Genomic DNA, 26,514 nt, shown 5'->3' with positions numbered 1-26,514 from the left:
TGTCTGTTTTAAATATTCCTGTTTCAAATGACGTTTCTAAAAAGTGGTTTAAAAGGATGTTGTCAATCGCTGTTGCTAAACTTTTAGTTATTTTAGTTGGTTTATTAATAAGTGGGTATATATTATATTTAAAAAACATATCAAAAACGATTTTGTATTTAGATTTTTTTCATAAGTCAGTGAATTTAAATTTATATCCCCGATAATGCATAGTTTATTATTATTATTAACTATTATATTTCCAATAAAATCTTCAAAAGGTTTGACGGTACCACCGGAGTACGGTATACGCATACATTGACAATGTTTTTAATTTTTTCACTAAAGATTTCTATTGTTAAACACTCATAATCATTTTTGGTTAGGCATAATTGTTTTTTAATTTTGTATGGAAGTTTCTCTGAAATGTAAAAATAATGACGTCTTTTTTACCTCCTCCTCGTGTTTGACTAATTATGCGGTAATTTGGTAAGATGAAATTTGAACTAGATTCATTTAAAGTTTCTGAGTCATGCCAAGTTTTTGAAATAGCTATGACATCAAATATGTATTTTAAGATATTTAAAATTTCCTTAAGCTTATCAAATTTATGCTGCACGCTTCGTATATTGATGTGCAATATAGAAATTGAATTAAAACCATTTGGTATTTTGAAATCATAAGGATCAATATATGGTGAACTCAGTAAATTCATTTTAGTTTCATGAAATATATTTAGATTCTCATCAGTAAAACTATTTAAAAAGTTATTATGAAAGGGATCAAACATCCGTTTTTCAAAACCTTTTTCGTTCATCCATGATAATTTAGATAATTATTACAAATAAAAGAAAAAAAATTGAAAACTAAGAAATAAATAAAAAATCTTTTTAAACAATGAAATATTCAAACATAAAATGACATTAAAATTCTTACTTATCTCCATGAATCGTTTTAACGTCTCCAGCATAATTGTTTTCTTTTGATTTCCAATCGTAAATGACCAAATTATCATAAGTGCAAATTTACCAGATTGTCGGGCAACTTTCATTTCTTCTCTTAAAGATTTTTTTTTTATTTTATTCGCTTCCGCACAAAATTCCTCATTAATATATATATTTTTACCTTTTAACATAACATATTTTTTCAAGATTTCAACTTTGTCTTTATAATCTAAAAGTTTTAAAACTATTATCCTAGGTTTATTTTTATCCCTAAATCCAGTCTGGTGCGCTCGTTCAATTTTTATATCCTTTAAACCTAAACACCCTTCGAATAATTTTTTAACCTTCATTTCACTTACATTCCACTTTTCATTTTCTGCTTCCTTTATTCCATTTACACGTAAATTGTTCCTCCTGGAATTGTCTTCCATCTCTCTTAGCTTTTTCTTTATATCCATACATTTATTGTTGTCTTTATTGATTCCGTTGCAAAAATTTTTCTCTTTGTCATAAGAAACAAGATTATTCTTTATTTTTTCATCATGAAATTCCATGGTTAAATCAAATACTATATTGCGAAACAATTGGTAGGTGATATGATAAAACTATATGCCAAAAATTGGACATAAACTAATATAAAGATTTAAATCAATTGACTAACTATGATTATAACGGCCGGCTATGCCTACTTATTTTCATGGCTGGCAAAGGCATCTTTCACAGCTGATTAAAATTAAGCAGTACTTGGCGACGGCTAGCGGCTAAGGGGTTGTCCATAAAATACGTAGGTCTTCAAAAAGCGTACGAAAGCGTATGGGGGGGGGGGGGGAATTTAAAAGTACCTACTTCGATTTTCTAATACTATCTAATTTTATTTTTATCTAAATAAAAAGCTAATTAAATTAGCAAAAGGGTACAAAGTTTTCTGCTCCTCCCTTCCCCCCTCCTCCTCCAATAAGGAGTATGAGTAGCCTACCCTCGGCACTGGGTTTTAGGCTTTATTTTCAACATTAATGATCTCGCGTAAGACTCGTCTTTTACGAACTTACTAAAGAAGGGTGCTTAACCAGGAATCAAAATTTTTTAAATTGGGATCCTGTGCCGCAAACAAATGGCTTTGAGGTCGTATAAAGTATCAGCGCTACTGCACTTTTGCATCCCCTCCCTCCCCCCCCCCCCCCTACCTCCTTTTTAATTTTATTGCTGATTATGATAGAGAATTTTATGCTGATTAAGAATCGTATAAAAACATAGGTCTGAGAATCAACAGAAAGTGCGATGTTGAAGTTTAAAAATTCGATGTTGAAGTTTAAAAAATTACACTAAAAAACGTTAATATTTGCCATTTTTTTAAAAACGTTTTACATCATAGTTCACAATTTAAAATCGATCCTTTAGAAAATCTTTTTTAATTACGCGACCCGGTTTTTATTGTCGTCATAATTAAGTTTTATTTAAATTAAAATTTTTATAAATATATATCAAATATTTTTTTAATTAATTTTTCAATAAATAATGTAAGATATTGCTTTTTAGATGTACATAAATCGACTGACAAATAGGCATTGCGCAATTAAATGTAAATGCATCGATTGACAAATGGCGCGATTGACAAATTGGCGCAATTAAACGTACATGATTTGGGACAGGGTTAGAGTTTGGGCCAGAGATCAATCAGAAAATGATTTAAGAATTTCCACGCATTTTAAAAGTTTCTTACAGTTTTTCTTTTTTGCTTGTGTGTAAACCATGTCAATTTGCCTCGAATATTGCTCGTAGTTAAAAAAAACTTTCTATTAATAAAAATAGCGAGTGTTTTAATGAGAATTTTTTCAACTTCCAACTTTATTAGAGTTAGAGTACTTGCGCAGAATTAGAGTACTTTGCGTCGGTCAAAAATAAAAATGGATACCGTTTTCTTTCATTTTACACAACGACCTTTTATAATCAGCAATAAAAAAGGGGGGTGCATAAGTGCAGTAGCGCCTAAAGTATCTAAGGTCCACAATTTTTTTCAATAAACTTTTTTATTCAAAAAAAAAACTGGGGGAGGGGTATTTGAAAAACGCACGTACTTTTTAAGGGGTGGGGACTAAAAAGTACGCATGGCAACAGGGGGAGGGGGTGTCAAATTTCAAACCAATTGCCTCCATTCGGGGAATTAGAACTAAAATTTTTACAAACTTTTTTGATATTTATAAATGTAAATGAATTTGTTCACTCTGACAGCTTGAAAAATCTCTTTTTCTTTAATTAAAGTTAATTTTTACAGTTTTAACAGTGCTTTTTGTACTCTTGGCTCAATTGGGCTCAAAATGAGAAAACGAGCTCCGTGTATTTTTACATATTTTCCTAAAATCTATAAATAAAATTGAATTTGTTCATTCATGAAAAGCTCTTTTTTTTAACTAAAATTAAATTTTATTGTTTTTACAGAGCTTCGATTATTATTAGCCCAATTGCCCAGAATAGGGAAAATAAGCCCCAAGATTTACGTATTTTCTTGATATTTATAAATGTAAATGAATTTGTTCACTCTGACAGTTTGAAAAAGCTCTTTTTCTTTATCTAAAGTTAATTTTACGGTTTTTACAAAGCTTTTATAACTTTTTATTCAATTGCCCCAAATTGGGCAAACGAGCAGTGGGATCCTTACCTAGGGGCCGTGTAGAATTAAATGCTTTGTAGAATTGAATGCTTTGATTCTTTAGTAAAAAAGAAAACAAAAATAATTTAGCATTAGAACTTTAATGAAATTCTCTCTCATGATGGCATTTGAAAAATAAATTTTATATCAAAATTTGGTGCCATAAATCCTTAAGGAAAACTCAGCAAATCTTGACGCAAAATAGGCACTATTGAGCCCAACATAAATTGTCATAATATCAACATAATTGTCACTTATTCAAAAATACAAATATATAAATACATGGCTGGGGCAAGAAGAAGACAAGTTCTGTCTTATCACCAAGCCCCTAACTGGTTTTAGATTTATCAACCTTTTGAATTTAAATCATAAAATAACAGATAATACACGAACAACAAACAAACAAACAAAAAAACATTTTTTAAAAACATTTTAGTATCATGTGTCTTTTATATCTGTAAAGTTTATTATATCAGATAAAAAACTACGTCATAATGTACAAATTGAACTGTATATAGAATATATATTTAAACCATATTTATAAAGAAATAGACAAACGTGATTACTCCTAATCAAAGGCTTCAGAAAAATTTTAATTCGTTGTCATTTATTAAAAGATAAAGATAATAGTAAAATCGTGTGAAGCGCCTACTAATTGTTTGATGCGTTTTCTCTGATTACTTTTTATAGGTAATTTCTAAAATCTTAAATAAACTTATTTTGCTCATCATTTGGATCTCTAATGACAGCTTGTCGATCATCATTAACATTACAGACTAATTTTAATTCTTCCTTGCTTCTCGAAAATCTTTGAGCGAATTATGTATAACCGAATTTTAACTTTTCTAAATATAAATAATATTTTATATAATAAACAGTTTTGATTTCAGCCAGGGTATTCAAATAACCATGCCATTATTAATATTGTTCAAGATATATTTAAAGCACTTGACGAAAGTAAGTTTACCCTCGAAGTTTTTATAGATCTTAGCAAAGTCTTCTTACAGTAGACCATAGCATTCTTATAAAAAAACTTGAAAGTTATGGACTTAAAAGCACATATTTAGAATGGCTCAAAAGTTATCTAAGCAAAAGAAAACAATACATAGCACACGAAGAAGGAAAAACTGATTACTTGACTACAACTTGCGGTGGTTTCCAAGGTTCAATTCTGGGTCCAATATTATTTCTTATTTATGTAAACGATTTTCATAAGTTTTCAAACATTTTAAATTCAGTTTTATTTGCAGATGACACGAATTTATTTCATTCTAATGGATATGTGAACCTTTTATCTAAAATAGTAAACAAACTATTTTTAAATCTAGCGGAATGGTTTAAGGCAAACAAATTGTCCTTAAATTTAAATAAAACTAAGTATACTTTTTTTCATAGAATTCACGATAAAGAAAATATTCCATTAAAACTTCCTGATCTTTATATTGGCAACTCTAAAATAATTAGAGAGTCATCATCAAAGTTTTTAGGAGTGATACTTGACGAAAACTTGACATGGAGAGAACACATAAGAACGTTAGAAGATAAAATTTCAAGAATTATTGGCATTCTAAACAAAGCTAAGCAATTATTAAACCAAAACTGCTTCAAAATCTTGTATTTCTCCCTCATACATTGTTATATAAACTATGCAAATATTGCATGGTGCAGTTCTAATTTAAGTAATTAATTATTGCTTATTAGTTGTACTCTTATTAATTTTTAAGACCGTTTTCACATGGTAAGCCTCGTTTTATTGAAATGAAAATTTTAAATATATTTCAACTAAATATTTTTAATGTACTGCGTTTTATGTTTAAATGTATAACTCGTACAGCTCCGGTTTCTTTTCACAATTAATATTCCTTAAAAGAAAAAAATAAATATAATTTACTAAATGATAATTTCCTTCTTCAACCAGTTTTCAGAACCAATTTAGGCAAGTTTTGTATTCCTTTTCGAGGGGCGTTTCTATGGAACAATATAGTTTTGAAACATTTTGATTTTTCTCAAGACTAGAACTTTTTCGCATTTAAAAGTTCCAGCCTTGAGAAATTAAAAAATACCATTCTCTCTATTGAAAACATACTTATAAATTTTTAAATTTAATTATTTTGATTTATTTATAATGTTTTTACGAATTTTTATATAAAAAAATATTTATTTGACTGTATACTTGTGTATTCATATTTTTTTTGGTAATTTTATTTTTGTGTATCATGTTAATTTAATTTATACATTTTATACATATCAAGTCTTGTCTTTTAAGTATATATAAAACCTTAATTTTTACTTGTAGCTTTCGTTTTATAAACTTTATTTGACTGCCTTATTTATTTTATATACATTACAAAATTGTCAAAAACACGTAACGATTGTAAGCGGTTCTTGATGACAAGATCATCTGATCTTCTGCAAGTCTCCGCGTTCTTATTTTATATAGTTATTATGAAGAAATAAAAGAACAAAAATTAAAAAAATAAAATAAAATTAAAAAAAAAAAACTTCTTAACGATGTTTATGAATTAAATTCTTTTTTAGATTCCTTTTTTTTCTTTTTTTTTTTTGATTTTTAATTTTTTTTTTCTTTTTTAACAACTGTTTTATAAACTGGTCTTTAATTTAAATTTTCCTTAAATTATCCTATTAACTTCTTTTTAGTTTTTAGGTGTAGTTATTATTTATTTATTATCTTTTTTTATACGATTTTCTTTTGATTAAAGATTATTAACTGATCTTAACATACTTGTAAAATTTGTATTTATTTTTTATATGGTACAAAGTAATTTTATGTTTACATTTTAATGATTGTACACGCTTGCTGATGAAAGCACGTCGGGCGTTGTGATAAGGCAAATATTGTCTTCTTTTATTGAATGATTCCAACAAGCTGTTTTCTTAACACCATTTTCATAAAAAATAAATTTCCTTTTTGTTCTGTGAGTCAACTGTTTCGGATGTTTTTGATTATGTGAGCAAAGTTAACCAAGGTTTTTCAGGAAATGCATCAAATTTGAAAAAAAATGCTTGATTAGATCGATTGCCGTCACATATAATTGTCTTCGCTTTATCATTAGACTCTCTTACTGCTTTTACAGTCAACAAATTAATTATCATGACACCTAAAACAGTTTTTTTAACATACTCCTCGTCGTGGAGAATAATACAAGTTTTTTGATTTGCGCCTAAATTTTCAAAAACTTCTTTTTAAAATAATTCATCTAACTGATTATTTTTTAAATATTTTTCTTTCTCCCTAAAATCACATCTTAACTCTTTCAAGCTAATTTTTTATGAATTTGAATTTTGAATTTTTAATGAATTTGAATGTACTTTTAAAATGCTCCTAAACCTAAAAAGCCGTTGGCCCGGATGATATCGGTGGAAACATTGTTATTAATGCATATGTCTTAAAGAATAATCTTTTTAGTTTTCAAGAAATATAATTAAATCGTTCGAAAATTTCTAATATACTTTGGGAGTTTTTAGGTTTAGCGAAAGCATTTGATACAATAGATCATGAAGTTCTAATAAACAAAGTACAAGACTAGAGAATAACTGATGACGTTCTAAAATGTATTATAAACCATCTAACTAATCGCAAGCAATTTGTCTATGTTGATTCAAATTGGTAGAGAAATTTGTTTGATTTAACAGGTGGAATAACCCAGGGAATAATATTAGGAATTATAAAATTTCTTATTTACGTCAATGACCTCTATAAAGCTTCAAGCCTAATGACCATTATGTCCCCAGTCCGCAAGATTAATCTAATTTGTTTTTAACAGACTAAGTAAAGTAAAACCATAAACAAATCAAACAAAAATTTTTCAAGATCTTCTGCATTTATTTAATAAAAGATAATATCGGACCCCACATTTTTTTCTAGATTTTGCGTGTTATGGCCTGTAACGAGTCACAGCCATTTAAAGAGCGTCATGTTTTACGTTGTTTGTACCTTGACTTTAACTTTAAGCAAAGTCATCAAGGTCGAGTTACATCTCTTATTTTATTAGTTCAATTATGCTAACTCCAAATAATAACAAAAAATTCAAAATTTGGATATTGCAAAATAACTTTTAGCTAGTTTTTTAATATAAAACTAATATCCAGCTTGAAGTTATTTTTAAAATGCTTACTGATTTAGAAATGTTCAGAAAAACTTTTCTGACTTTTTAAGGTTTTTACTGATTTTCCAAATTTTCAAAACATTTCCTTAGTTTTCCCTGAGTGCTATGAACCCTGTCAAAGTAAACTTACATTAAATTCAAAATCGGACATATATGGAACTCTTCTCTGTGTTAAATTTTTCAGCATTAAACCTTTTCTTTATAAAATAGTTAGGAATAAAATTACTCTAATTCTTGTTTTAAACTTTATAAAAAAGCATAAAGATATGTATCCATACACATGGATTGCAATGCGAATTTCAATAACAATACCTGTCACTGTAAGTAGTAAGGAGTTTTTTCCAGTGGCGTTGCGTGAGAAAATTCCAGGGGGGGGGGGGATGGGAAGAAACCTTGTTTTTCCCAACTGCTTAACATAGTTTTCACAACTGTTTTTTATAATTCAAGAATTCAAGAAATCAATTTCTGTCCTATATACAAAATCTACTGATTGTTATACTACACTGCACACACTCTCATGAATTGCCAATTATCAGTATTTATTAACTTCTATTAACAAAACATAGCTTCCTTTACATATATACAAAATATTCAACTCAAAAAACGTCTAAAAGTTTTACCCATTCATAGTGAAACTGTATTAGTCCTAAAAAATGTTACAATTTACAAATTCAATAAACTTTACAAACCATTCTGGCAGCATATATAGCAGTTTAAAATTTAACGGAAATGAGTTAGTACAAAGGAATTACAAAACTTATACGCACAATATTTTATCATCAGTCTATCATTTTTTGTCTACTATTTGATTTTAATATGACGTTTCTTCAACTGAACCCATCGTTTAACAAGATGTTCGGGGTTAACTGCTTTACAAAGATCTTTTTCGCACTTCAGTAGCATGAGACTATCCAATCTCTTGTCACTCATTGTTGTTTTCAGATGTGATTTTACAATCTTGAGTTGACTGAAAGAACGCTCATTTGATACTACACCATGAGCAGCTGTGATTATAAAAATGCATAGTTTATGGGCTTGTTTCAGTATATCCTTTAACTTCACAACATGGTACAAAATGTCTTGCAGCGTCTTGGCTGATGTTCTTGATGACTTAAAATCTTCATCACTTTCTTCTAAACAGATATCTATCAAAATTTCCATCTGGCCTTTCAGCACATGAATGTCTGAAATATGATCCTTGTATCCAGGAGGAAAATGTTTGCTTGCTTTTATTAAGTTTTCAATACTCAAATTATTCTTATTTAACGGAATACTAAAAATTTTGGTGATAGGGGCAAATATTTCCTTTGATGCTACCGAGTTTTCGGTTAAACCCATGGCTAGAGAGTCAACCTCTTTGAATTCTTTCCGGTAAAAAGCTTTCATCTCCATTGCTATTAATCTATGGTGTCGTTCGTAATCGTTTTCTGCATCAATGTGTAATTTCGTAGAAAATATTACTGCACTTTCAATCAAATTATTCTGTATCGTTACTGATATTTTGTATGTTCTTGGCAGTACTTTCAATTAATTAATACTGTCAATGACATTGAAGGTTGGACTTTCTAAGATTTCTGTTAATATTTTTATCTTCTCAATGATATTCTTCATGAAGAAAAGAGTAATAATGAAATCAAAAGTTGTTGCTTTTTTCAGAAGTCCCATTGCCTTAGTTCTCGTGTTAGTATCAAAAATCTTATTATTTGAGATGCTCTGAAGAAGATCAATAACCTTCTCTAAACACTGGTTTAATGTCTTAACAGATTTTGCTCGTGCGGTCCATCTTGTTCTAGACAGGTTTACAAGCTGTATTGCAATGTCAATGTCTTCAAGTTTTTCTTTTAAATAACTAAATCTTTTTGTGCTTGATGTGAAGAGAATATGCAACTGTTCGAGGACATTAAACAATTCTCGTATTAAAGTATCAACATTGCAGGCATGTTCAAGAGCAGTGTTTGTTCTGTGGTCTTGACAAGGTATGTAAGGTGCATTATGGCCAACTTCTTTTGTTATATACTTTTGTATTCCTTTAAATTGTCCAGACATTGAACTCGCGTAATCATACGACTGAAAAGCTGTTATACACTGGCTGTTCTCGCAACTATACTCATTATGTCCTTATGTGACATATCGGGAGTAGTGTCGGCCATCACGGAAAAAAAAATGGAGCTGTTAATTTCATCAATGATCTTACTCTTTAATTCAGTTGCAATTAAACTAATCATTTCATTTTGAGACAATGGACTCGTGTATGTAGCTCTATATGGACGAAGAGCTCTATCTTCAATCCAGGCTTTTAGTGTGGGATTGTAACGAGAGATAAGATTAACAACTGCAACAAAGTTACCTTGATTAGCATTGTCCGATTCTCTAAACGCTAGCCCTTGGCTTCCCAAAGTCTTGCATGTATCGATAAGAAATTCGACAGTTTTTATATATTTTGCACCTCTGTATTTTACTCTTCTACTAGAGCAAGTCTATTGGATTTATCAATAAGGTAATCTATATGCCCTTTTTTCATAAGAAAGCGACTTTTATTCACTTAATGCAACTCTATGTGCTTGAGAGGTAAAGTGCGCCTGAAGCTTTCCAAGTTTGTCTTTCCCAAAGCTTTTCATATTGGACCAAGATCTCACCCCAACATTTATCCAAGCATCTTTAGTTTTTCCCTTCTTTCCAACACCCTTGGGGAAAAGGCGGCAGACAAAACAAAATGAGGCATCCTTCTGGGTACTGTATTCTAAATGTTCAAACTCTTTGTACCACTGGGGATTAAATCTATTTTTACCGTCACTTGGGAATCTAGCAAGTTTTGGTTGGTGTGGCCCTAACTGGGTTAAATACAATTTTTGATTATCCGTAATTGTATGTGGACGTAAACCTGGTTCATGGCTTATCAATGCTGATGAATCTGATTTGTCAATTATAATATTTTGAGCTTTGGTATCGAGTTTTTTTATAAAAGCGTTTCCTATTTTCAAAACATTTTTTGACATTTCCATCACAGAACTTGTTGCATTCACAATTTCAATTGCAGCGAATTTTTCATTTACTAATTCTTCTTTACAATATTTTTTATAAATGTCATTACAATCTTTAAGATTATCTATTAAAACACCCAAATTCCCCATGAGTGAAGTCCAATTTGTTGTTTCACTGCTTACTTCAGTAGTATCCAAGTTAATAATATTCGTGTCATTCTTTTCATCTCGGTCATGATACTGGTTTAAATGATCCTTAAGCCGTTTAATAAACGTAAAATTTATTTGTCCAAGTCAAAAAAATTGATCTTTGATGGATTTTTGCAAATATTTTAGTTTTATTTAACTAGAAAATATTTTTTGATTTTATCACCGATTTTCCAACTGTCCCAACTCGTAGCAAGGAAATTCCCAACTTTTCTCTTTTCTAGATTCTGGGAGGGGGAGACTCCCCCCCCTACCCCCTCCAAGGCGACGCCCCTGGTTTTTTTCATAATCAAAAATTTATATAACTTATAAAATTTACGATAAACAATGACGTCGATAGACATTTAGGTTTAGAAATTCTATCGATTGAAACCATATTGCTAAAGATATTTATTTTTCTAGACTAATCAAAAGTTTTATAACAAAGCTTAATAGATTAATTTAAAAAAATTACGTACCTAATATAAAAATATAATTTGCACTATGGAATAAAAAATTATGTAAATAAATTATTCCTTTCCATGTTGTATGAAATTTAAACTTAATATTGCAATGTATTATTTTCGAATTTAATTATTTATTATTTCCGGTAATAATTACAATTATATTTATTGAATTTTCAGGGGCGGCAGGGAAATTTCACAGAAGGGCGGCAAGAGAATTAAGGCCCAACCCCCTCTCCTCCGTCTGCGTACAAACATTTATAACAAAATCAAACCCCTTCCCAACACATAAATTTTTACAAAAAACTTTTCGTTAATTCGACATTTCTATGTTAAATACCATAACATTGATTTTTTAAACTCGTGAAATTCTGTTTTTTTCAACAAAAAAAATCATTTTTTTAACAAAGATAGAGAACGAGAGATAGTCAAATCGCGTACGTACTCGCTGTTTTTAACACTCCCCCTCCCTTTTTTTATACACATCTGTACGTTTTTGGGCAAGCCCCTCCCCCATACCTGTGTACGTATTTTATGGAAGAATTTCAATATCAGAAAATAAAAATAAATGCTAAAAACTTGAAAAAAATGCAATAAAAGAAACATTTAAATATTTTATATCATAAAAAAGTTTTAATGTACATAATTTTAATGCTAAATTTAACTTGTAAAAGTTCAAGTTTCTAGAGCATCTTTATTTCAGTCTGATAATTAAACAAGTATCAACATAAATGAACGCCTGGTCCTTTGCGCCTTGCTCCTGCAACAATAATAAATAATTAATTCGTAATAAACAAAAATATAGCTTTTAAAAATAAAAATCATAACATTATAAAAAGCAAAAATAATGTCAAATGACATAACTTTCACGAACTTGTAGCAGATTTTCGTGTAAACATTTAGCATAAAAAATTAAAGTAAAAAATTCTCCAATTGTAACCAAGAAAATCTACTGAGTTCTTTTAAAACTTTGTGATGCAGTTTTCTTAACAATAAGACATTTTTTTAAATTTTGATTGAAATACAAAAATGGACGAAATATAATTATATACCTTTAAATTACCTTAATTTAAATTATTTTAAATTTGACAATGATCTGAGCTAATAAAATTGAATATATATATATATATATTATATATATATATATATATATATATATATATATATATATATATATATTACAAATAAAATAATAATAATAAATAGATAGTTATTTAAAATAAATAGTGGTCTTCCGTTATTTATGCTTTACGCCAAATTAAAATATATTTAAGATAGAAACTTTCAAAAAGAAAATTAACTTTGCATAATAATTTGGTAAGAATTATTATTAAAATTTTTAACTATTTTTTTGCAAAGATATATTTTTAAGAACATTTATTGTAAATATAGAATAAACAACTTTCTCGAGAATTGCAAAATTTTTTTAGAAATTTGTAAAAATGTATATATAAAAACCTCAAAGCCAGTGCAGAAATTTTTTGGATTTTCTTTATCCTATTGGTAATTCCATGCCGAAAAACGTTAGTATAATAGAAATAATAAAGCTAACAAAATAAAAATTATAACGTATTAAAGATAAATCATAATACCATGATTAAACGACATCTTGTCGGAATAAAGTTTGAATAAATATTTCTTTTTATGGAGACCGTTCAATATAAGTATTTATTTAATTTTTTGCATCAACAATCAGGATTTTAAAGCTTTCTGGATATGAACATAGAAAAATCTCCAACAACCTCATTCTCTTTTTGAAAATGTTTATTTCCAATCTGAGAGTATTTTTACCATTTCATTTAGTTTTACAAACTTTTAGATGTTTTGCTATAGTTATTAAATTATAGTTATATTTATTGAAAAAAAAACTAATGAAATTTACTTTAACAAATACATCACAAAAACTTTAACAAATACATCACAAAAACTTTAGCAAATACATCACAAAAAACAAATATTAATAAAAAAAAATTTTCTTACTTTTAATGCTTTGCAAAAATGAAGCATATGTCTCATTACCCGTAACTGCTCCAGTCTGAGACGGATTCGTCCTAACCGTTCGAACTGTGAAGCAATCACCATTATTATTGGATGGTCCAACAACATCTATTTCAATAATATGACATGCCAATCTGTTATAACATTAAATGTTATAAACATTAAACAATACAATACTACTATTAAATCACCATTTTTTGCTCCGAAAAAAACTATAGTAAGAAATAGTTATACCTTTTATCTGCTACTAAGCATCCTTGTACTTTATCAAAACCAAGATTTGAAGCAGCTATGGCTGCACATGCCATGGTATTTACATTATAAGGAGCAAGTGGACATAAATCGCGAACAGGTCCTAAAATTTTTAAATTTTTAAATAAAATATTATTAAAAAAAAAAAAGGAGGAACCTTTAACTATTATTAAATGACATACCATCATATAGCTCTAGAGTTTCAGTAGACATATTTTTAACCATCTCTGCCAACTCACCATTAAGTTTTAAAGATGAAGGATGTTTTTTCATTGTAACCTTCAAAGCCTGAGGACATAAAAAAAAGATTTAAAAAATTTATTTGATGTAAAACATACATAAACAAACAACTACTTAAAAAAATTTAAAATACACCAAACAAGAATTTAGTTAGATCAATACATAGTTAATTATTTTGTTTTATAAATAAAAGTTTAAAATAGGTTACAAAATAATATTCAAAATACTATGAGGAACTTTTTTTGGAACAAAATGTCTCCAAAACTATTATGTTCCCGTAAGCATTGACTAAAAGGTTTAACCTCAAACACAATTCTATACAAGTATATTGTAACAGAGGTTTCTGGCTCAAATTTCAATGTCAATCACTGGACTGGAATCAAATTGAACACTTTCTTTTTTCTTTTTTTTTAACTAATGAAACTTTTATATATATATATATATATATATATATATATATATATATATATATATATATATATATATATATATATAAATATATATACATATAAATATATAGATATATATATATATATAGATATATATATATATAGATATATACATATATAGATATATATATATATATGCATATATATATATATATATATATATATATATATATATATATACATATATATATATGTATATATATATATGTATATATATATATATATATATATATATATATATATATATATATATATATATATATATATATATATATATACACGGAAAAAAACACAAAAAACTAACAGTTCTATTTGTGTTAATAAGGTATAATATATATTTAAATATTTCTCAATTGGGAGGTAATCCACTGTTATTCAGGGTGGTAGCCCTCCTGCCATCACAGCAATATAAAGAAAGCACATAATTTAACATTCCTTCATCTTGTGCAAGGTATTATGGTTAATAAAATTGATGCAAATGGTTACTCAGCCATTAAAAACTTAGCACCGTCTATTGCACACCTTGATATCTGGATGATGGAGCTCCTTAACATCATTTCAGAACAGAAAGCTACTATCAACCTGCAAGCCAACCAAATAAAAAAACTTGAACAGAAATTAGCAGTTATTGAAACCAAAATCAACTCTCAACCAGCCACCCAATCAAGCCCACACCAGCCATCCTGGAGTAATATTGTCAGAAACAAGCCAAAATCATCGCCACAAATCGGTCAAGTCCTTGTCGAACTAAAGCAAGCAGCTAAACGTGAAAAGAATATAATAATATTTGGTGTCCCAGAACCAGTGGCCGTAGCAAATGTCACCCAAACACCACCATTAGTGTTACCCTGCATCACAGAGATCCTAAACGTTATAGGCCTTACCAATGATGATGTTAGTTTCTCCAAGCGTCCTAACACAAAAAAAGCATCAAATTGTCGGCCTATTGTTGTAGAACTCAAGAGCATTACTAACAAAAAATTAGCTCTGATAAAATCTTGAGATTTTTAATCAATTTCTCATAGATACCAACATTGACATTGCCTGTTTAACTGAAACCTGGCTTAACCCCAGCGGTAAACAAATTATTCTTTCTCAAATCAATAATAATTACACTTGCATAAGCACTGAACGTCAAGATCGCATGGGTGGTGGTACTGCTATATTTATAAACAAAAAATACTCAGATAAAATAGAAAAAATAAAATTAACTACAGACTACTCGTTTAACTTGGTGCCTAAACAAGAAATCGAACTAACAATCGCTCGTGTGTACCCAAAATTACTCCCCCGAGGATACTCTTCTTGCCTAGTTATACGTGCCTATATCCCGGTTTGGTCTAAAAGTGAGCAGCGCAATGCATCTTATCAACTTGCACAACTCATTGAACCAGCCATAACTCGTTGCACAATCGGCAATAAACCACTAATATTTCTTGCAGGGGATCTAAATGGCTGCCCTACTGACTTTATTTGTCGTTCTCACCAACTCATTCATCTCAACACACACTCCACCAGAAAAACATCTATTCTTGACATCATCTTGACTAACGCCCCTAAATGCTATGTGTCGAATACTCTTCCTAGTTTTGGTAATTCAGATCACCTTGTTGTAGTTAGTCAACCTCCTCTAAATCTCTATAAATCTACTCGCCCGGTTCCCCACAAGGTTGCTTACCGGTCAGGTAGAATTGCTGACACTGTTGCACTGATACGATCTACCAATATTGAAATCTTAGTTGATTCACCGTATGAAATACAAGTTGCTTGCAACAACTTTTATCATTCTATACTCTCTGCCCAAGACATCTGCCAACCTCTAAAATCAACAACGCTCGTTAACCCTAAGCCTTGGATGACACAACTTATTCAAGACCTTATAAAAGAGCGTCAACAACTCTTTTTCTCCGGGTACTACAAAGAGTGGAAAGCACTTGCAAATCGAATTAGTAAACTAATTACCAAAAGAAAGAGAACCTATAACAGGCGTTTCACTACTGGAAAAACAGATTTTTGGCGTGAAATCAGTCTTGCTGATAAAGGTAAAATCACAACCCCTATCTCTGAGACACTAGCAAACCAATTAAATGATTATTTTCAAAGTGTTTGGACTGGCAAGAAACAACCCAGCCTCTCATGCTTCATTAACTGAGAGGTAAACCCGCCTACTACCCCCATTTTTACCCTTAATAACATTGTCAACCAACTCAGCAAACTCAAACCAGGTTCCTCAGGACCAGATTATCTCTCTCCGTTTTTACTCAAATCTGCTCGCTTTGAAATCGCCTCATCACTCTGCATCCTATTCAACCGCCTTATAGAAAACAGTTACCTACCTGACCAATGGAAATCAGCAAACATAACACCGATTCCAAAAATTTCTAACCCACAATCGTCTAATGACTATCGACCAATTGCCATTACATCCGCATTATGTAAAGTTTTTGAACGTATTATTACCATATTCATTGTCCATCACACCAAGCACATATGGGTCTCTAACAAACAGTTCGGTTTCCTTCCAGGCCGAAGTACGATGGATGCTATTATTCAAATTATAGAGGACTGGAGTCATGTGAAAGATAACAACAAATCAATTTATGCAATATTCTTTGATTTCGAAAAAGCTTTTGATCTTGTCAGTAATGACAAGTTACTGTTAAAGTTAGTGAACATTCTACCTAGCTGGCTCACCTCTTGGATCGCAGCTTACTTATCTAATTGTCAACAAAGAATTAAAACAAATGATCACACCACTGACTGGAAATGTATCGAAGCAGGTGTACTTCAGGGTAGTGTTCTAGGTCCAATCCTGTTCATTCTATTTATTTCTGACATTAACGTCTATCTTCCACCTGAAACCATCCTCGAAAAATATGCTGATGACACACTGACCTATATAATTAATGATAAATTTCCTACCAACCTGCCTCAATCCATTGTTGATGGCGTCGCTCTTTGGTCAAAGGTAAATGGAATGAAACTTAATGGCCTGAAATGTAAAATCATAAGAATTATTCCCAGATGCTCCGAAATTCAAGCTTTACCATCCATTGTACTCAATAATACTGAACTTGAAATAGTCAGCAGCCACAAATATCTTGGAATCATGCTCAATGAGAATATTGATTGGGATGAACAATGGACAAAAGTTCACAACAAAATAAAATCAATACCATATCTGCTCAGACGTCTTAAGCAAATTGGTCACACTCAGCCAAACCTTTTACAGGTCTACCGATCTTACCCTATTAGCCACTTGATATATAGTGCTCCTATTCTCACTTCGTGCAGTGCTGCTGCAAAAAGAGAGATCCAACATTTTCATAAAAATGCCCTACAAATTATTGGAATTGATGTAACCAATTCAAGCAGCTTCAATATTATTTTTGACATTGAAGAGTTACTTGACAGAATCTGTATTAATACACTCAAAAAGATCCTTGCAGACCCATACCATCCTATAACTACTAAACTAACTCAAACCAACAGCAGAAACCCTAATAGATTCCCGTATGCTCTTAACACCGCAAAAACAACTACTTACCAGAAAACTTTTATTCAAAAATACCTCTGAATCCATCATGATGGCGTCAGTGACCTCTACCTCCCAAGCAATATTGGAAGCTCTACTGCCTTTTCGATGCATAAATAATATTCCTCCCCTGTATTCTTAGCAAACTATTGATATTAAAGGACAGATAAAATTGTACAATTCATTACTTGTAATGCTAATCAATTTTAATAAAGATTTATAAAATAAAATTAAAAAAAAAATATATATATATATATATACATATATATATAGATATATATATTACACTTATAGAAAATACTGAAACCTAAAGTTTTAAAGCATAAATTTTTCAATTAAAGGCGATTTTTATTCATTCAATGTTTTAAATTACATTTTAATTGTTGAATGAAGAATGGGATGAAGTTCCAACTGCTCTATTAACCATTGTTGCTAAGAGTATAACTACAATGTATTCATATCAAAAAATATACGTATAAAGTCTGAAGTTTTAATATGATGTCATCAGATCTTAGCAGAAATAAACAAGCTGAGAAATGTTCTTCTAAAAAAACATGGCCAGCCATGTGAGGTTCTCCTTTAAACAGTCTTTTACAAGAGCTTTCTGTTTTTACGTGAGCTATCTGTTTATTCATTAAATAAATTGCTTTCTTAGGTACAAATTTGATTTTATACATGTTAGAGGCATATGCTTGTAATTTTAATGCTACAATTATAAATGCAATATCGCTTCATACTTGTATATATAATATGTATATACAAATTAGCATCATTTATCACCCCTGTTAAAACTTATGAAATATTACGCTTTTGACTAAATTCCTAAGGCAAGTGTTTACTTTGGGTTTTCAAACTAGCTATCCATTCATTAACAACTTTATCAAACTTTGTACTACTTTTTCAAGTAGGAATAAAAGCTTCTAAACTTTTAGTCCGGAAAGAATAAAAGCTTCTGAGATGCGCTTTATGCATACATATTATAGATATAAACATATACGTTTCCTATTTATTTAGATGCTGGCATACAATATCCCTTCATTTTTATATAAACTTTAGTATTTATATGGCGTAGTATTTTCCAAAAGAGAAGATGATCAGATGATGATGATAATGATGATGATGATGATGATGATGATGATGATGATGATGATGATGATGATGATGATGATGATGATGATGATAATTATAATAATCATGTTGATCATAATGATGTTTATATATGTATATATATACAAAATATAACATGAATTTTGAATTAAAAAAAAATACTTTAGGATGCATAAATGTTTATGCAGCCCCGGTCACAAACCTGGCTCCAGCTATATTTTATCAAACCTGGCTTTGGCACCAGCCCCAGTCAAATATCAACTCTGTTCGCTTACTAGACAGCAGACATCTGATCTAATTTTAGAGATGTTTTATGAACTAGCTGGCAGTTGTAAATGATGATTTTATTGTAGATTGTGATTGACATTAAACTTCAGAGGTGACATTGTACTAAAACAGTCATTTACTGGGACTTCAGCACATACATTAACTGAAGGTTTGGTTAGGTAGCATATATGTAAAACGGACTAATACTGCAAAACAAATTTTGGTATTTGTTTAAAAATACCTAACATTCGTATATCTTTTAAGGATGATTAGTATGTAAAACAATTTGTGTTAAAAATTTAAGTTAAAGCAAAAGTCAAAATATATCAATAGATTTACTTATGAAAATAAGTGCTTTGGTAGAGTCATACAACATTAATTTTTGGTAGGTTCATGTAACAGACTTCTTAAATGTCAATTATTTTTTCTCCTCTTCCATACACTAGAATTTTAACTCTAGTTAAAAAAATCATTGTTTTGTTACTAAAATGGTATATGCTATATATGTCATAAAATTGTGATATAAATTTGTGATATATAGTTGTGATATCCTGAATTAAAAGCTGTGTTAAAATCAGACAAAAACAAATTGTTTAATAATAAAGGAAAATACTTGGCATATCCTCAAAAAATACTTGACATATCCTTAAAATAATGTAAAACTTGTTTCTCCGTGTGAATTAACATAAAAGAAAAGATAAAAAAAAAATTAAAAAAAATGTTAATCATCACCAAAAACCAGTTAAAATAAGCTAGGGCAGTCAAGGAGAAGAGTTCTTGCTTTAATAGTTAAATTGTGCTTTGTAGCTTTTGGTACTTTCAGTAGCTGTTATGGTAACTCTGTTGCTACAAAAGTTAACTAATAGCTCTGTAGGTGCATATGTTTTTTTAAAGATAAATTATTCAAAAAATTAATAAATATTTATTAAGCAATAAAAAATGTTGTAATAGAGTAATTAAATTTTAATTTTATTTACTATTTTAATGTAATAAGTTTAATTTAAAAAAATCTCCCAAACAAAATAAGAAGAAAAATACCTTTAAGGATCCTTGTGATGCCATTTTTTGAATATCCTCAGCACCCCAAAATGCTCCTGCAGGAACATATAATCCATTATTATTAGCAGCTGAATATAGTTGAGCCTCCAAGTCTTTATTTGCTAATGCTGTTGGAGAACCAACCTTTAGAGTTATACAAACATATTAAACTATTATAAAATATAAATACTAAAATTATTCTTGAAATGGGGAAGAAGATTGGAAATGGGAAATGGAAAAATGGAAATGAAGAAGAAGATTCTAACATTTCTGCAAAAATCTTTCTGCATGAGTGGCTTTCTTAATTTGGAAAAAAACATGCAGGAAAAAATTTCATTTAGATTTTTATTAGTAAACTAAATTTAACTTTATTAAATGTACGTTAGCCTTCATACTATTATGTTTATTTTTAAAATTACAATAATTCAAAAATGTAGTAAGTACTGTGAATGTATTATACTTCATTATACAAAATTTTCAATATTTTTAAAAAAAATTATAAGATAAGAAATCTATATAAAGCAACTTTAAAAAAAAAAAAAAAACGCTGGTCTTTACAAACCAAAACCAACAATTTTAGAGATAAAAAATAAAAATAAACAAGTTTCTACGCTAAATGGAGCAAGTTTTTAGGAGGTTCTTCAGGATCATTTCAGATTTTGCTAAAATTTGAAATGATCCTGATTTAAAAAATATAAAATATGTCTCAAATATCTAATGCACTTCTTGAAAAAATACTAATTAAAATGTTATAATGCAAAAAAAAAAAAATTTAATGGTTATTAACAGCTAATAACTTTTAAAGAACTTAATTTCACATTTCATTTTTTTAAATATAATAAGTATGCTATGGAAAATTTAGGAAAAAATAAAAAATTCAAAATTTAATCTTGATTTTTTTTTCCATAATGCCAGGGCCTAAAGTTGATATTTGAGTTTTTGAATTAAAAGAGCTTGATCTTAAAAATCACAGTAAAAATTGCTATTAAATTTGGTGTTGATCTACTCCTGGTAAAACAGTTAAAAAAAATTTAGTTAAATAGAGTTTCATTTAAAAGTTATAAATTGTTATAGTGTTATAAATTGTCATTGTCATAAAAGTAATGAATTGTCATTGTCATACCATCAGGTCAGGTTATCCTGCTACTGGTAACATGTAACCCAGTACAATCTGCTTTATGTCCTGCTGCCTTGTAGGATACGCCTTTATAGCAAAGGCTAGGAGATGCAAACTCCGACTTCAAACACCCCCTGCCTTGGGCTCTTGGTTGAGTAAAGGCTAGAGATGGTGTCTCGATAAAATACTCATCTTGGACAGATGTTAGGATAAAAATACTCATCTTGGGCAGAAGCATCCAGTTATTGTCTTGTAGAAGGCCTCCTAGGCAAAGACTTAAAGGGGTAAACAGATCCTATCTGCTGACCTGCACCCCTTCTTCATCTATTAGGCTGGCGCAGATGTAATTTTAATACATTGCTTCCAGTTTAGGATGTTGAATGCTGATTCTTCTCAACTCAATGCATGGGTTTTGCTTGTGTCTCTGTTTTTATGACTTGGCAACTCATTCTATTATCTCCTAATGAGGGTACAGCTCTAAAACTCAGCTTTACGGTTCTGAGGCCGGCTGGTAGTCAGGTTTCCTGAACTCTGTGGTAGCTCTCAGAGAGACTGATTCCATCAACAGCTGAAAAATATCAAAGTATTAAAAGTGCCATGTTGCACAAGGATGGTGTCCCTGTTTGTACTTTTGGTGTGCATTGCGGAGGCCACATTTGGAGCATTTTGTTACAGCTTATGGTTTATTAGTAGTAATAAGGCAATTGCTTGGGCAACAGTGTTTCTGAGTACTATTTATGCTTTGAATCAAGTTCTTCAATCTAATTTAAAAATGAATAAAGTACCAAAAACTATAAGACACAAAAAACCATAATCATGACCAAGTTCTCTAAACCTATCATTCACTAATATTTGTGGTCTTCGAAGTAACCACAAATATAAGTGAATGATAGGTTTCACTTCTTCGAAGTTTTCTTCTGTTGAGTCTTGCAAAATTCCCCAGACCTACTTGTTCTTTGTGAGACTAATTTGAATTCAGCTGTCTCCTCTTTCAATCTAAGTGTTGATGGTTATCTTCCTTTAATTCGTAAAGACTCCAATAGTCACATGCTTAACCTGGGCATTTACATTCGTAAGAATTCACCCATTCGTTGTGAAACTAGGTTTGAATCCACAGACTAATCTTTCATGTGCTTTTGTTTAGCACCACTTCACTTTATCGCCTTTCTCTTTGCTCTATATATTGCTCTCCTTCATCTCAAGACTGCACTCTTTTTGATGTTATTTCTGATCATATTGACCAAATCCTCTCTTATTATCCATCAGCTAATATTGTTGTTGTCGGTGACTTTAATGCTCACCACAATGAATGGCTAGGCTCTAGTATCAGTGACTCTGCAGGCATTAAAGCCCACAACTTTTGCCTTTCTCAATCCCTAACTCAAATAGTCAACTTTCCAACTCGCTTTTTTACCTTTTTACCTTCTCTACTCAACTTCTGTCTTGTTTCTGATCCTAGTCAGTGCTCAGTTTCTCCACATTCACCCTTAGGTGCTTCTGATCACAGTTTGATCTCTCTAAAACTAATATCTCATTTTTCTTCATCACCTGAATCTCCCTACTATCATACCTCTTACAACTACAGTAAAGCTGACTGGGATTCTTTCCGTGATTTTCTTCTTGATGGCCCTTGGGTAGAAATTTTTCGTCTTCCTGTCGACAAATGTGCTTCTAACATAACTTCGTGGATTCAGGCTGGTATGGATTCTTTTGTTCCCTCTTGACAATTCCAGGTCAAGCCTCACTCTCCTCCATGGTTTTCCTTACACTGTACTGCTGTGATTGCCAATCAAAACCGTTACTTCCACATTTATCAGCAAAACAGCTCTACAGAAAACAGATGTCTGTTTATTACTGCTAGAAACAATTGTAAAAGGGTTTTGTCTAACGCCAAAGCCTGCTATTTTTAGGCCATCTTGTATCTAATCTCAAAAATTAGGCTCTCATGACTTCTGGAGAATCTTTAATAGTATTAATAATAAGGGTAAATCTTTAATTCCACCTCTCTTGTATGGTTCAGACTTTGTCACCTTACTTAAAGACAAAGCTGAATTGTTTGCTAAAAACTTTTCATCAATATCATCTCTTGATTCCACGAGTTGCATTCTACCTGATATTGCCAAAAAACAAGTTGATCCATTGCTTGACATTTGTATCATTCCAGCTTCTGTATCTAAAGTGATTTCCTACCTAGATTCTTTCTACAGCTTGTGGCCCGGACAACATACCCGTTATTGTCTTGCAGAAGTGTTCTCCAGAGCTGTCGTCTATACTCTCACAACTATTCAAGTGCTTATTAGTCTTGTTTTCCAGCCTGCTGGAAAGCGGCATCTGTTATCACTATCTTCAAAAATTCTGGAGAGTGATCTGGTTCGTCTAACTACCATCCCATTAGTCTTCTTCCATAAGCAAGGTTTTTGAATCTTTAATTAACAATCACTTAATTTCTCATCTTGAATCTAATAACTTACTTTCTGACCATTAATATGGATTTCGATCTTCTTGTTCTACAGCTGATTTGCTAACAGTAATAACTGATAGGTTTTATCATGCATTAGATAAAGGAGGAGAGATTAAGGCCATCGCTCTTGACATTTCAAAAGCTTTTGATAAAGTTTGGCATGCTGGTCTTCATCATAAGCTGTCTTCTTATGGTGTATCTGGTAACATCTTTAAGATTATTGATATATATATATAAAAGTCGTCCTCGATGGACAGCACTCTTCTTCTTATTCTGTAACTTCAGGGTTTCCTCAAGGTTCTATCTTTGGCCTATACTCTTTTTAATTTACATTAATGATCATCCAAATATTCTCACATCTAAGGTGGCATTGTTTACTGATGATACTACCATTTACTCTTGTCGTGATAAGAAACCAACACTCTCTGATTGCTTGGAGGGGGCATTTGAGCTTGAAAAGAATCTCACTTCTGCTACAGCATGGGGCTCACAGTGGCTGGTGAACTTCAATACAGATAAAACTCAATTTTTTTCAACCAATCGTTATCGCAATAATTTAGATCTTCCTATATTTATGAGCGGTGATGTACTCGATGAGTCATCTACTCTTCATCTTCTAGGATTAACTCTTACTTCCAATCTTACCATATACCAAATCAGTTGCAAAATTAGCATCTGCTAAGGTTGCATCTCTTTATCGAGCTCGCCACTTTCTTACTCTGGATTCTATTCTCCATATCCCAGATATGGCAACAGTATTCTCTATGGAATACTGTTGCCATATCTGGGGCGGATCTTCTAATGATGCCTTTTCTCTTTTAGACAAGGTGCAAAAACGCATTGTAAACATAGTTGGACCTGCTCTTGCAGCCAACCTCCAACCATTATCACATCGTTGTAATGTTGTTTCTCTTTCTCTTTTCTGCAAATACTATAATGGGCCATCTACTAAAATTCATTCGCGTGTTACTCGTCATTCAATTAAGTCTCATCCTTTTTTTGTGACTGTTCCTAAGTGCTCCAAAAATGTTTATTCATATAGTTTTTTTCCTCAAACATCAGCACTTTGGAATTCGCTTCCTTCATCTTGCTTTCCTAATTCATATAATTTGCAATCCTTTAAGTCGTCCATCAATCAATATCTTGTTCTACAATCTTTATCTTTTCTCTTCCAATAACTTCTGACCTTTTATTAGTGGTTGCCTGCAGCCTTGCTGGAAGCGAAGATGTTTAAAAAAAAAAAAAAATAGTGAGCTTGAGCAAGATTATTTTAAATTGATCCCTGACACAAGATTTTTTTAAATTGATCCCTGATGAAATTTTGCATTTGTTATCAAAGATTTTTCTTCTTTTTTTTTTCCCCTTAAACTTTCTTATATGGTCTGATATAACAGTCACTTTGACAGACAAGTTTTTCATTTATTTAAAAATAAACAACAAAGGGGGCAAAATTGCCTGATTGTTATTCCAGTGGAAATCTTGCATTACATCCGATATTAGAAAACTATAGTAATCTGCAAAGTCAAGGACAATTAAGGCTTGTTTTTTTTTGAGGTTAGTTTTTGCTACAAGTAGGTAGTGCATATCGATATAAAATATGTTATCATAAATTATCTAACTGGTCAAAAACTATTTCAGTAGAGTAACAAATTTAAAGTTACTGGGATAAAAAGTGCATTGGAAGTATTTTAGCAATGATAAAAATCAGCTTCACCAATTTCATTTTCATCAAACTGACTAAGTAATCAGTAAAAACCTTTCAAAATAAAAGTAATAACTCAAAACCTTTAAAAACAAAATAATTAGTCAAAACCTATGCTGCAAACCAGAAATTTAAGTAGGTTTTAGTAATTTGCTAATCTTGAAATTTTCTGCACAAGAGGCTTGTTAGTCCCACCACATTTTGATGGTACTAACTAACACAAACTGCAGACCAGAAACACCACACACTGGTTTGCACTCTTTGTTAACAGTATTAACTGTTTTTCAAAAATAGTTAATTTAATTTTTTTTAATTTACTGATTAAAACAAATAAAAATTTAAAACAGAAAGAATAAAAACCCCAAAATAGTTAATTTATTATAGTATATATACAATATACATAAATTATATTAACATTTAATTATTTTACTAGTACTTTTTTTGGGATCAAAAAAAATTTATTTAGGTTTGCAAGTACAGTTAGTTAAAAACTTTTTTCACAAATTTAAAATGCACTTGTATTAATGAAATCACTTGTGTTGTTAAAAAAAGATTTGATGTACACTTTGAATACATTTGCATAGAATTTGTTTAAATACTTTAATTCTTATTTTTATTAATATAGTGGTGTGGGCCTGTAGTACTGTAGTCCATTAATTCACATTGTTAAATACCGTAACTCATTGTAATAAAACAAAAAAAAAATTTTGCTAAAAAATACAATCTTTTTTGTACTAAAAAGCAGAAAATAAACTTTACTTTAAATTTAATAGTTTGGTAAACTAAAGATTGACAGGTCTGATTCAAAGTAAATTTTGTATAGACCTGTCAATCTTTTGTTTACTGAACTATTAAAATTAAACTAAAAAGTTTATTTTCTGCTTTTTAAAGCAAATATAATATAGTAAAAACATTTGCTGAAAAATAAAATCTTTTTTGTTACTAAAAAGCGGAAATAAACTTTTTAATTTAAATTTAATAGTTCAGTAAACTCAAGATTGACAGTTCTGCACAAGATTT

At 30.3% G+C, this 26,514-nt stretch overlaps 1 protein-coding gene across 3 annotated transcripts in view; it reads right to left on the bottom strand.

The window, feature by feature from the left end:
- Positions 1-4,107: 4,107 nt before the first annotated feature.
- LOC100203319 (aspartate dehydrogenase domain-containing protein) overlaps positions 4,108-26,514 on the bottom strand; it is a 40,193-nt gene continuing 17,786 nt past the window's right edge. The window contains exons 4-8 of one of the 3 annotated variants that reach the window (XM_065807211.1): positions 20,215-20,358; positions 13,761-13,866; positions 13,561-13,681; positions 13,309-13,460; positions 4,108-4,415 (exon numbers count right to left, since the gene is read on the bottom strand). In XM_065807211.1, the coding sequence (XP_065663283.1) occupies positions 4,390-4,415; positions 13,309-13,460; positions 13,561-13,681; positions 13,761-13,866; positions 20,215-20,358 (549 nt within the window). In that variant the 3' untranslated portion in view covers positions 4,108-4,389. Of the gene's footprint in view, positions 4,416-11,922; positions 12,089-12,769; positions 13,156-13,308; positions 13,461-13,560; positions 13,682-13,760; positions 13,867-20,214; positions 20,359-26,514 lie in introns of those variants that run through there. The other 2 variants (XM_065807209.1, XM_065807210.1) reach the window with 2 other exon arrangements.

The sequence above is a fragment of the Hydra vulgaris genome, chromosome 10 (genome assembly GCF_038396675.1).
Source record: "Hydra vulgaris chromosome 10, alternate assembly HydraT2T_AEP".
In the NCBI taxonomy this organism is placed as follows: Eukaryota; Metazoa; Cnidaria; class Hydrozoa; order Anthoathecata; family Hydridae; genus Hydra; species Hydra vulgaris.
Note: the sequence above shows the minus strand (reverse complement) of the source record. Positions and strands in the feature narration are given on the sequence as shown.